The 13,570-nt window shown below is 40.0% G+C and overlaps 1 protein-coding gene across 1 annotated transcript in view; it reads right to left on the reverse strand.

The window, feature by feature from the left end:
- Positions 1 to 386: 386 nt before the first annotated feature.
- Positions 387 to 13,570, reverse strand: part of TFAP2D (transcription factor AP-2 delta) — a 59,512-nt gene continuing 46,328 nt past the window's right edge. The window contains exon 8 of the mRNA XM_052649467.1: positions 387 to 606. Within this exon, the coding sequence (XP_052505427.1) occupies positions 387 to 606 (220 nt within the window). The remainder of the gene's footprint in view (positions 607 to 13,570) is intronic.

Below are 13,570 nucleotides of genomic sequence, written 5' to 3' on the forward strand. Positions count from 1 at the left end.
CTTTCTGATCCCTAACTACAGAGTTGGATAAGAAAGTGCAACAGTTAGATGTGAAAAAGCATGTGCTGCCTCTCCAAAGTCCAGAAGTGCTTAAAAATTGTGATGTATATAATTCGGAACAATAAATTACGTGCACAAAAGGAGTTTATCATAACATAAAATTAAAAGGTGACAACTTCATCACACAGTTACACTGTTGTTTTCCTTTTTTTTTGTCTTTTTTTTTGATTTTGTCCTTTTTTGTTTCATTTTTCATTTCCTTTTTTTTTTTTTTTTTATGGAGGGCTGAGATTTTGTCCACTGAAGATTAATCACCCTCAATGATATATAAATTAGAAAAAATATCAGCAGCAAGACTCTCTGGAAATAGATTCTGTTTGATGTAGTTAGTCTGTCTTTTCTGTTTTGCCCTCTTTCACGGCTGCCTCTGAAGTTTTCCGCAGGGGGGCTTTCTCCGAGGTGCCATGTCCTTGGCCAGAATCTGCCGCTCCACCATTTTTGTGAGCAGTGTGTTTTTCCAAGTAGTTCAGCATTTCACTGAGGACTGTTTGGAAAGTGCTTAGGGCTGCACATATTGCTGGGGTCCCAAAGCCATGAGTGATCAAACTGGAAATGAGAAACAGTAGGAAAAAGAGATGAGCAATTTGCAGTATGATGTGGGATAACAAATCATCCCTCCCTCCCCATTCAATCTGGAACATTACATTAAAAAGCATTTATTGTGTTCCTAAATGGTGCCAAGCATTGTGGAAGGCAGATGCAAGCCAATGTATTGCTCTGAATGACAAGAAATTTAGGTCTATTTGTTATAATATGTCCTTAATAGACTTGATTTGTTGTTGTTTAGTCGCTGAGTTGTGTCCCACGCTTTTTCGACCCCCATGGACTGCAGTCTGCCAGCTTCCTTTATCCATGGGATTTCCCAGGCAAGAACACTGGAGTGGGTTGCCATTTCCTTCTCCAGGGTGTCTTCCTGACCCAAGAATTGAACCTGTATCTCCTGCACTGGTGGGTTCTTTACCATTGAGCCACCAGGGAAACTCTGACAGACTTGGTAGGCACTAATTAGCATTTCCAAGTGTTTGACACATGCCTTGACTGAGTCTCTATGTCATTAAGAAAGCCAGTAAATACAACTTTCTATTGTGAGAATCATTGCTTTTAAGAATGGCACATACCCTTACATAAGCAGAGATCACACAATAAGAGACCAAAAGTGGCTGAGTGTGCTTGACGGTTAGCTGTTCCTCTAACTTCATTCTTCTTTTCTCCAAAATTACAAAGTTTTATCTGAGCATAAGGCATCCTGCTGGAGGCCACATTCCCAAGCTTCCCTTGCAGGTAAGTTGGACCCAGGACTAACCTTTCCACAACAGACCAAAAGAAGTGATGTTTGCAATTCCCATCTGCTTAAAATGAAAGGTACTGCCCTCTATTTTCTCTCAAAATAGCCATGCAGCTGTGCAGATATGAATGGAACAAGATGGCAGGAATCTACTCAACTCCTGTCTCCTATCTATTTTTGGGGGGTTTCAGCAGGTAACTAATTCACTAGTAACTATAACTAATGAGACATGTAGGGAGGGCTGTGGCAACCTCAGCATTGGTAGCCCATCCAACCGTAACAAACATCTTCTCTAATTGAACAAATACCTAAGCGTAGATTCACTCTTTCTGCAAACAGAACCCACCCAGATTATTCACTTGTGTCTGTTGTTCCTGAAATGACATTGTCAGGTTGCTCCCCATTACTCATATCTTGTAAAATATAGAAAAACGTGTTTGACGTACATCTTGCACATGTTATTATATCCATTTATCTATAAATAACATAGCAGATAAATGGTACATTCGATAAATGAAGTCATTAACTGCTTACAAGCCCTAGTTGTTATGCTGGCATTTTACAAAGCCTACCTATGCCTTAGTCATAACTAACATACATTAAAAAGAAAAAAAACCAGACCTCAGTCACCAATTATCTAGAAAACAAGACTGGTTAATGCTTGGGCAACTATATACACCAAAGTTTGCCTTTTATGAGTAAGGCATCACTGTTGTTGAAGCATATACATATACATATCTCACACTGCTGAACAGGAAAACTGACTTTGGCTCCATTTTTACAATGATAACAGTTAAAGGGGACTCCAAATGTTTTAGAACTTATCAGGAAGACAGAACATAAATGGAGTTGATTAAGGTTGTAGCAGAATTAATCATGGAGGCAACCACATAAAGAACAAATGAGGCGACCTATTAATGTCTAGATGCTTGGCCCTGAGCTCAAACTATTGGGTTGACCAAAAAGTTCGTTCAGTTTTTTCCATAGGATGTTATACATGTTAATGGGATACCTCTTTTCTCATGCTTTATTCCTGTTCAGGGCTCTCTGTACCTTTGAAAGTGAAAGTGAAAGTCACTTAGTCATGTCCGGTGTCTGACCTACTGTGACCCCGTGAACTGTAGCCCACCAGGCTGCTCTGTCCATGGAATTCTCCAGGCAAGAATACTGGAGCGGGTTGCCATTTCCTACTGCAGGGGATCTTCCTGACCCAGGAATCAAACCAGGGTCTCCTGCACTGCAGGCAGATTCTTTACCATTTGAGCTACCAGGGAAGCCCATTAGATAAATTTATTTTCCCTCTCTATTGCCATGTCCTCTCAGTTTTGACTCCTCTTTCAGAAATTACAGAATTTAGTTCCACTTGGGTAAATATTAAGGTTAGTAGCCAATATTTGAGTCCTGACCATATGCCAGGCTGTGTTCTAAGTGCTTTCTTCTGCACCTCTGATATAATCCAGGCAACAACTCTAAGTATTATTACGTTGATTTTACAGATGAAGAAACAGCTACTCAGACATATTAAATAATTTGCCTGAGAAATTCTGTATTGACTCTGTGCTTATTTACATTCCTCCCAGGCTGTGGGTGTGTTTATGACTTCATTTTGAGAAATCAGTCTGTTGGCTATTTCTGCTCAACTTCTTTAACTGAGCTTTGTTCTATGGGCCGGCTTGTAGCCTGAAAGATCGTTCTTACTCATTTTCCTGTTTAAGATCAGGATTCTAAAAGGCCAACTGCAGGAACTTCCCTGGTAATCCAGTGGCTAAAACTCTGCTCCCAATACCGGGGGCCTGGGTTTGATCCCTGGTTAGGGAACTAGATCACATATGCTACAACTAAGTGTTCACATGCCTCAACTAAAGATCCCACGTATACCAATGAAGCTCTAAGATCCTGCACACCACAACTAAGACCTGGTACAGCCAAATACATAAATAAAAATAAATATTAAAAAAAAATCTTTTTAAAGGCCAAGTACAAAGTAGACAGGTCTATATAAATGCTCTACTTCTCCATGTTGAGAAGAGTGGTTGCCATAATGAAAGATTCTCAGGTTGGCATCCCTCCTTGGCTGATGGTCTTTTTTGCTTCTAAATATGTACCTGGTCTTTTGTAAGCTGCATTGGCCCATGTGCCCTGGGTTGAGAACTCTTTGCGTAGAGTCTTCACACTGCCTTTGACCTTAGGCACTGTGTAACTTGTGGGAAGTTACATAGCCTTGTAAGATGGTCTGATGAAAATATCTGCAAGTTTCTTTCCAGCTCTAAGCTGCGGTTCACTGGTATAATGCTTATGGTGCACTTCTTAAAACTAAGGACATGACAGAAGGTTATGGACACTGAAAAACCACTTGGCTCAACAGAGAAGTCTAAACCTCTGAAATATTCAATGTAAGAAAAGGAAGGATCTGAAGTGTTATCTTCAAAACAAAAAATATAATGTAAATGTTAATTTCCTTGATTTCACATTACCTGCACATCAAAAAATATGTATGGAACACTACATGGGATAATGCTAAATGCAAAATATAGCTCTGTTCTAGCAGTGTTCAGTGAGGTTTATGAATCCAAATAATTTAAAGTAATCTGATACTGTATGAGAATCACAGAACAAAGTGTAAAAGCACAGGATGATTAAAAGATTTTCTGGGGACGTCATGTTTTTCTTTTGGCCCCAACCATTTCAGAAAAATAGGTATATCTCTCATTCACAGTGACACACAAAAAGAAGAAAAGGAATAATATAGAGTCTACAGAAAAACAAGAGAAAAACAGAAAAAGATGAGGCTGACTTTCAGTCCTAGACAGAAAATAAAGTCATGTATAAGGTAACACACCATAGTCAAATCTTCAAAATCTTTGATAAGGCCATTTTTTTGCCCTTAGAAAATATTTTTTAGCCATAGATTCAATGCTTGTTATATTTGGCATTTGCATCTATTTTTATCAAATTAATATCAGAGAGCATTTCACAAGTAAATATTACCTGGGCTAAGTAGCAGCCATGATGGCTTGAAGTAGGTTATCAAAATATAAAAGTCTTTATAAATTCATATTCATCTAAAAGTTTGTCCTCAAGTACACACGTGAGAAAGACAACCAACATTGTGCTAGACGTATCATCTTCATGCCACATTTAACACATTTTGCTCGACCCTGGCAGACAATACAAAGGTTGTATCAGCTTTCTTAATGTATTTGCATTTTACTGCTCTCCTTTCTTCACTCTTTATAATCATATGTTCTATTATTTTATTTTTGAAAGGCCTATCTCTTCTCTATCCTTAAACCTACCCTGGTCATTCCCACTTGTGTTTGTTTATCCTCCCTTTTTTTTTTTTTTTCCAGCCAATCTAAAAACCACTCACCCTTCAAAGCTCCTTGGATAATATTGAAAAAAAGAGTCAGTTTCCTGGTCCCCTGATTAAGACATTGAAAAGGATGTGCTTCTACCAAAGGACAGAAACTTGCCAAAGTGATGAGAAAACTTAACTTGAATTCTGAAGAGAAAGGAGTAACATTCCCCATCCCACCCCCATCCCAGAATATAAAACTAGAGAGCCCAGAGAACACAATGAAAATAAAATAAGTGAGGGCAAGATCTCATCATCAAAGAGGAAGCTATATGGAGCCATATCAGTTACAGCATAAGTGATTGTCCAAGTTGCAACTTCGACCATGCCCAAAAGGGCAGTCATGGAGGTCCTCCAGTGCCGGCAGGAGGGCCTGGGCTCCTGAGGCTCCGAGGGGAACAGCAGCCTCCAGGTTCTGCCCTTGCCCTCAGGCTTCTAGAGACTTCTCAAAGCTATTCCTCAACTCTGAGACCCCTCCTCTGCTCTGTGTACGTAAGCTGTGAGCAGATACCAGCTCTCACGCGTACACGTGTGTCTGCCCAATGCAGGGGAAGATGGTGCTCATGGCTTCCTCTAGGCAGTCCTCAACCCATCACTCCTTGCAGGGCCTCAGTGTTTGCATATCCTCTGCTCGAGGCCTGAGCCTTCTTGCTCTCAGCACCCTGGGCTGCGGGCTGCTCCTAGGCTGGGCCATGATCTCCCTTCTGCCTCTGGCTGGGTTGTCTGTCCTGGCCAAGTGAGTTCTGACAGTGCCTCCCCTTTCTGGGGCCTCCAAGAAAAGTATTTTTACACCTCTCTCTCTCTTCTTTTTTTATTCAACTTGTTAATAAAGAGCTTGTAGTGAGAAAAAAATTTAATATAAGATTTAGTATATTAATATAAAATCTATATTGACATAGATTTTAATGTAAGTGGCAAATAAGATGTTGAATGTATCTCCAACAATCTGTGGCTTGAATTCTTACCATAAACTTTTAATCAAATGTTAGAGTCTAGCCTTCAAAGAAAACCAAAATAGAACCAAACCACCAGCCAACAGCAACAACAACTAAAACAAACAGGACTGAGCTGGAGCACTAGTATTGTCAACCTACACTCTACTTGACATTGTCTGATTGCCACCATTTGGGTATCTGTCACTTCCAGGAGGCAGAGTCTTGAGGGAGAGGAGGCAGGACTCCCATGTATGGAATAATTGAGTTAACGAAGACTAAAGTTTCCTTGATGAAAGTGAAGAGGAGAGTGAAAAAGTTGGCTTAAAGCTCAACATTCAGAAAACAAAGATCATGGCATCCGGTTCCATCACTTCATGGGAAATAGATGGGGAAACAGTGGAAACAGTGTCAGACTTTATTTTTTGGGGCTCCAAAATCACTGCAGATGGTGATTGCAGCCATGAAATTAAAAGACGCTTACTCCTTGGAAGGAAAGTTATGACCAACCTAGATAGCATATTGAAAAGCACAGACATTACTTTGCCAACAAAGGTCCGTCTAGTCAAGGCTATGGTTTTTCCTGTGGTCATGTATAGATGTGAGAGTTGGACTGTGAAGAAAGCTGAGTGCCGAAAAATTGATGCTTTTGCACTGTGGTGTTGGAGAAGACTCTTGAGAGTCCCTTGGACTGCAAGGAGATCCAACGAGTCCATTTTGAGGGAGATCAGCCCTGGGTGTTCTTTGGAAGGAATGATGCTGAAGCTGAGACTCCAGTACTTTGGCCACCTCATATGAAGAGTTGACTCATTGGAAAAGACTCTGATGCTGGGAGGGATTGGGGGCAGGAGGAGAAGGGGATGACAGAGGATGAGATGGCTGGATGGCATCACTGACTTGACGGACGTGAGTCTGAGTGAACTCCGGGAGATGGTGATGGACAGGGAGGCCTGGCGTGCTGCAATTCATGGGGTCACAAAGAGTGGGACACGACTGAGCGACTGAACTGAACTGAAAGTTTCCTTGGTTTCATCCAGGAGTCTCTGTTACCCCAGCCTGTAGAATTTACTTTTTTTTTGGTTGTGCTGGGTCCTCATTGCAGGCACACAAGCTTAGTCACCCTGAGGTATGTGGTATTTAAGTTCCCTGACCAGGGGATCTGTGTCCCCTTCATTGGAAGGTGAATTCATAACCACTGGACAACCAAGGAAGTCCAAGACCTATAGTTTGAATTTTTGTTCCAAGAATGAGGAAGAGGAACAATGCAGAGACAGGCTTAGGTGAGGGAGGACTCTGTTAGCAAGTGAAAGATTAAATTGTAATTAAGATACTTTGCTTTCTTCTCAAAGAGGTTAATCTTTAAAACTGGTAAGGGTATTAGTGGAACTGCAACTTTTTTTTTTTAAGTATATTTAAAGATAAAGAAAACATAGGTGTTTGTTTCTGAGACACTCGAGTGGCTGAGTAATCTTTGAAAAATCATAGAAGATGGAAATGAAGTAGTGAAATAGAATACTCCAATACACTGGCCACCTGATACCAAGAGCCAACTCATTAGAAAAGACCATGATGCTGGGAAGAATTGAAGGCAGGAGGAGAAGGGGATGACAAAAGATGAGATGGTTGGATGGCATCACTGATTCAAAGCACATGAGTGTGAGCAAACTTCAGAAGATAGTGAAGGACAGGGAGGCCTGGCGTGCTGCAGTCCATGGGGCTGCAAAGAGTCAGACACCACTGAGCGACTGAACAACAAATACCTTAATAATCAAAGCAGGGAGGGAAAGAGACAGATTTTAGAAATTCTAGGTTATTAAATTACATTTAATTAGTCCCATAGTAAATTTCTAATAATGAGATATTTTTAAAAATCATGTATACCCAGTTTGAATTTACATACAGTAATACTAATCCTTTTTAGGGATGTAATTAGTTGAATTTTGACAAACTTACAAAGTTGTGTCATGACTACCATTACCCAAAACATTTTCTTGTGATTCGTTTTGGTCAATGACACTTTCCTCACCTCAAGATCCTGGGAATCAGTGTTCTAATTTCTATCTATATAGTTTTTACTTTTTCCCTGAATGTCATATAAATTGGATCATGAAGTCTACAGGCTTTTATCACTGGCTCTTTTCACTTTGCCTAATTATTTTGGGATTTACCCAGATTGTGGTGTTTATCAATAGACGATTTCTTTTTACTGCTGGTAGGTTTTCCATTAAATGGAATTATTGCAATTTGTTCATGTAATGAATACATCTAAGAGGCTAATATTTTTTAAAAATATAAGTGATCACTACAATACTGCATGGGTTCAGTAATAATAATTGAGTTAACAAAAGCTAAACGTTTCTTAGTTTCCAGTGGAATGCCGCAAGACTTTCTCATTAATCCTACTCTGCTCCACATCTTAATTGACAACATGATTGACAGTGTCATGGATTTGTAACTTAATGGCTGGCATTAGAATAGAGAGGAAAATTGCTGCATTGGATAACAGAACCAAAGTTCTGAAATACCTTTATGTGGTAAAAAGCTTAGTTGGTGGGCTAAATCAATGATGTGAAATTTAGGAGAGATTAAAGAAAACACATCCACTTGCAGTACATTGAGAAAAGGAGACAGCTGACTCGAGCAATTTTCAGGGAAAAAGCTCACCAAACAGTAAGTCAAACCAAAAAACGAGGGTCAAAATGTGAAGTTTGGATGCTAGCTAGTCAGGCTTATAACTACATTCACTTTGAACTATTTTCTAAGTAGATTCCAGCTCATTGATTTAATTTTCCCATGACTAATTTCACACCGAGGCGCAGACAGGTTTTGACAACCACCTGCTGAGAAAACCCAGACTGTTGTAGTTTACAGCACCCGATGTTCTAGAAAATGTAACTTATATTTAACAGTCATCTTCTTAATTTTACTCATGGTTTTAAAAACCCCTATTTTGCTAGACCTCTTAATTGACATTCTCTAGAGCATCTTTCTGCCACATAAACCATCTTCAAATTGGCTCAGTTTAGGAAGGTAGATAACACTTTGCTGGATCTAGAGGTGAAACCCTACTTTTGACATTGCCCCTAGTGTTAAAGTATGCTCACATCTCAGCAATGGGAGAGATACCAAATCATAGAACCACCTTTTCTAGGGAGTCTCTGTGTTAGTGTATACACACATGTACACACAACTGACTTATACTGTTTTTATTGACCTGAACACATACTACAGAGACAGATTTTAATTTTTTAAAGGAAAATAGATTGCAACAGTTCAAATTGTACTCTCTGTTAATGAGATTAAAAATGAAATAATTGAGGGACTTCCTGGTGGTCCAGTGGCTAAGACTCCGAGTTCCCAATGCAGGGGGCCTGGATTCGATCCCTGGTCAAGGAACTAGATACCACATGTCTCAACTAAGAGTTTCCATGCTGCAACTAAGACCTGGCACAGCCAAATAAAGAAGTAAGTATTTTTTTTAAAAAAGAAGAAATTGAGGAAAAATGAAAGCGGTCATAGAGGATAGTAGAGAAGAGATTGTTGCTTGAAAAAGAATAAATTATTATTCTTTATTCTTTCTCCCTGGGCAATTTTCTAATAAGACATTATTAACAACCCATCTTTAACTCCAGCAGTATTTATGTTTATAAACTACTTGACATTAATCATGCGGAATTATCAGGAGACTTCTATATAATAGAAATTTCACAAACTCCCTGTGGTCTCTGGCTAAATGAATGTTTTTTGCTTGTGGCTAAATCCTGACGTATTTATCTTTAAAATCTCCAAAGCTTCATGCTTACTTGGAATATAGGTTAATATAGGATTCTGAATAAATATCTACCAGAGGAACAAGTAAATATAGTTTACATTTCAACAGCCTTGCTGTCCACCAGAGACGTGTTACAAAGCTTTTTCCATATTGCCCTAATTGTTCTTCAGAAATGCTTTATCATTACTTTAACTGATTTGTCTAAACTCATTTAAATTAAGCTACTAAGGTAATTTTCTAAAGCATGGCCTAAAGCAAATTTCTATGGAATCTTCCCCTGAATTCTTCCTATCTTGGCAAGAGTTGGGCGTGGCACATGAAAAGACGGATCAACACCACTAATATTAGAGAAATGCAAATCAAAACAACAATGAGACATTACCTCACACTTTTCAGAATTGCTATCAACAAAAAGTCTGCAAGTAACAAATGTTGGTGACATGTGGAGAAAAGGAAAATCTTATACACTGTTGATAGGAACTTAGCTTGGTAGAAAATAGTATGGAGGTTTCTCAAAAAACTAAAAATAGAGCTACGATATGATCCAGCAATTCCACTCTTGAGTATGTATCCAGAAAAAAATGAAAGCACTAATACAAAAAGATACATGTATGCCAATGTTCACAGCATCATTATTTACAATTGCCAACATATGAAAGCAACCCAACTGTCCATCAATAGATGAATTTACAAAGAAGATGTGGTATAGCCACTGCAGGAAAAAATAAGGTCTGCCCTTTTAAGCAATGTGACTGAACCTAGAGGATATCATTAGTGAAATAAGTCAGAAAAAGACAAATACTGTATGAAATCACTTACATATGGAGTCTAAAAAGTAATACAAATAAATGACTGCTGCTGCTGCTAAGTCGCTTCAGTCGTATCTGATTCTGTGTGACCCCATAGACGGCAGCCCACTAGGCTCCTCTGTCCCTAGGATTCTCCAGGCAAGAACACTGGAGTGGGTTGCCATTTCCTTCTCCAATGCATGAAAGTGAAAAGTGAAAGTGAAGTCACTCAGTCGTGCCCGACTCTTAGCGACCCCATGGACTGGAGCCTACCAGGCTCCTCCGTCCATGGGATTTTCCAGGCAAGAGTACTGGAGTGGGCTGCCATTGCCTTCTCCAAATAAATGACTATAACACTATAAAAACAGACTCACAGATATAGAAAACAAACTAGTGGTTACCAGAGGGCCGAGGGAAAGGGAGAGGGGCAGGTTAGGGTTATAAGATTAAGATATCCAATTATTATGTATAATAGATAAGCAATAAGGATACACTGTATAGCACAGGGAATTATACTCATTATCTTATAATAACATTTTAAAAAGTCTAAAAATACTGAATCACTGTGCTATATACCTGAAACTAACATAGTACTGTAAGTCAATTTTACTTGAATTTTAAAAAAAGTTGGGCCTGAGGTCCAACATATCCTTTCTACCTACTAAGTAAACATTCTCTAATGGCAGAAAGTGAAGAGAAATTAAAGAGCTTCTTGATGAAAGTAAAAAGAGGAGAGTGAAAAAGCTGGCTTAAAACTCAACATTAAAAAACTAAGATCATGGCATTTGGTCCCATCATTTCATGGCAAATATGAGGGGAAAAAATGGAAGCAGTGAGAGATTTTATTTTCTTGGGCTCCAAGATCACTGTGGACAGTGATTGTAGCTATGAAATTAAAAGACGCTTGCTCCTTGGAAGGAAAGCTATGACAAACCTAGACAGCATATTAAAAAGCAGAGACATCATTTTGCTGACAAAAGTCCATATAGTCAAAGCTATAGTTCTTCCAGTAATCGTGTACAATGTGATAAGCTCAGTCGTGTTTGACTCTTTGCGACCCTGTAGACTGTAGCCTACCAGGCTTCTCCGTCCAAGGGATTCTCCAGGCAAGAATACTGGAGTGAGTTACCATTTCCTTCTCCAGGGGATCTTCTTGATCCAGGGATCAAACCTAGGTCTCCCGCATTGGAGGCAGACGCTTTAACCTCTGAGCCACTAGGGAAGATATACAATCTTCCCTATACAGTGTGATAGTTGGACCATAAAGAAGGCTGAGTGCCGAAGAATTGATGCTTTCAAACTGTGGTGCTGGAGAAAACTCTTGAGAGTCCCTTGGAAGGCAAGGAGATGAAAGCTGTCAATCCTAAAGGAACTCAACCATGAATATTCATTGGAAGGACTGATGCTGTAGCTGAAGCTATAATACTGTGGCCATCTGATTTGGAGAACCGACTCACTGGAAAGGACCCTGATACTGGGAAAGATTGAAGGCAAAAGGAGAAGGGAGTGGCAGAGAATGAGATGGTTAAATAGCATCATTGACTCAACGGACATGAATTTAAACAAACTCTGCAAGATAGTGAAGGATAGAGGAGCCTGGGGTGCTGCAGTCCACTAGGTCACAAAGAGTCAGACAAGACTCAACAACTGAACAATAACAACAACAACAACAAGCAAACACTAATTTAACAGGATTAAAAGGAAAATGAAAGTCTCATTACTATGTGCCACTGAAGACTGCCTCACTTAGTTGTGTCTCAACATTAAAAAACTAAGGACAGATTTTTTTGGCTTTCTTTTGGGAAACAAAAAGCTAGGCATAGTAGATACTATTATGCTACAAACTAGAAGAATGAAATTCAAGAGGAAATATCCTGGGACTTTCCTGGTGGTCCAGTGGTTAGGACTCTGTGCTTTTACTGCAAGGGGCACAGGTTTGATCCCTGGTCGGGGAACTAAGATCCCATAAACCACATGGCCAAACAAAAACCAAAAACAAAAAGACAAAAAGGAAAAGAAAATTATCATTTAGATAATTAGAGCAAAACCTGATTTTATTTTATCAAACTTTAACTTTCTATCTGGAAAAGTTCTGGTGTCTGTAAAGGTTGAAATAGTTTGGGCTACTCCTATTATTTTGTTATGTTGCATCAATCCAATGTGTGCTTGCTGTCATGTATCTTTGATTTCCTGCATAGCTTACGGATGCCACTGTCACCAACCTCAGTTCTGCTTTCTGGCCTCCGGGAGGCATGCAGGTAGCAAGATTTAAAGGGAAGATAAGTCTTCTTTTCCTTCTCTCCTGGATTATTCAGTGACTGCAGGTTTGGGTCCAACTGTAGCCTGAGGCTCAGTCTGTACTCCTCACTACAGTTTTAGGTGGCAGCTGGAAAAATGCCTCCTTCCACTCATGAGAAAAGCCATGAGGGCAGGAGGCTGGGAAATAGCCACTGGAGAACACCAGCAAAGGATTGTGGGGCTTCTCTGCAAAACCTTAGTTCTTTTCAGAACCATGAGGGGAAGATGCTTCATGTCTCCTGAATATAGATCATGGAGAGAGACCTCAGCCTGAGAAAAGCAGCTGGGGCCTTTGCACCCAGAGCTGCTTGATGACATCTATCCTTTGTAGCCTAACTGGCAGAGGAAGCAGAGAAAAAGGGAACTGGCTGATTGTGCTTATTGTCTACATAAATTATATTATCCCATAGGCCCAAGGGCTTTTAAAATGGAGGTTGCTTGAGGTGCATAATTAAGGTGTATGGTTCTCTGGTAGTGAGGAATCCTTACAGTTCACTCATTAGCGAGGCCTGTCAGCACTCACAAATGTTCTGTGGTTCCTTTGGGTGCTGGTTCTCAACCCTGGATACATGCAAAAACCACCCAGGGACCTTATTTTAAAAATGCCAGTGGTCTGGATGGGAGGGGAGTTTAGGGGGAAAATGGATACATGTATGTGTATGTTCATTGCTGTTCACCTGAAACTATCACAACACTAGTCTCCTATATGCTGAACCTAAAACTCCACTAAAGTGTTATCAAATGACCTGCAATAGATGCTTATATGTTCGGATCTCTTGCAGCATTTGGTTTGGGGCCATGCACCTTGGGAAGTGGGCTTCCCTGGTGGCTGAGTCAGTAAAGAATCTGCCTGCAATGAAGAAGACCTGGTTCGATCCTTGGGTCAGGAAGGTCCCTTGGAGGAGCAAATGGCAACCCACTCTAGTATGATTGCTTGGGAATTCCCATGGACAGAGGAGCCTGGCAGGCTACAGTCCATGGGGTTGCAAGAGTTGGACATGACTGAGTGACTAAACCACCACCACGTTATGAAGTATAATAAATGTTGGCAACTGATTTACACTTTAATTTCCTGCTTAA

This window comes from Budorcas taxicolor, chromosome 11 (assembly GCF_023091745.1).
Source record: "Budorcas taxicolor isolate Tak-1 chromosome 11, Takin1.1, whole genome shotgun sequence".
In the NCBI taxonomy this organism is placed as follows: domain Eukaryota; kingdom Metazoa; phylum Chordata; class Mammalia; order Artiodactyla; family Bovidae; genus Budorcas; species Budorcas taxicolor.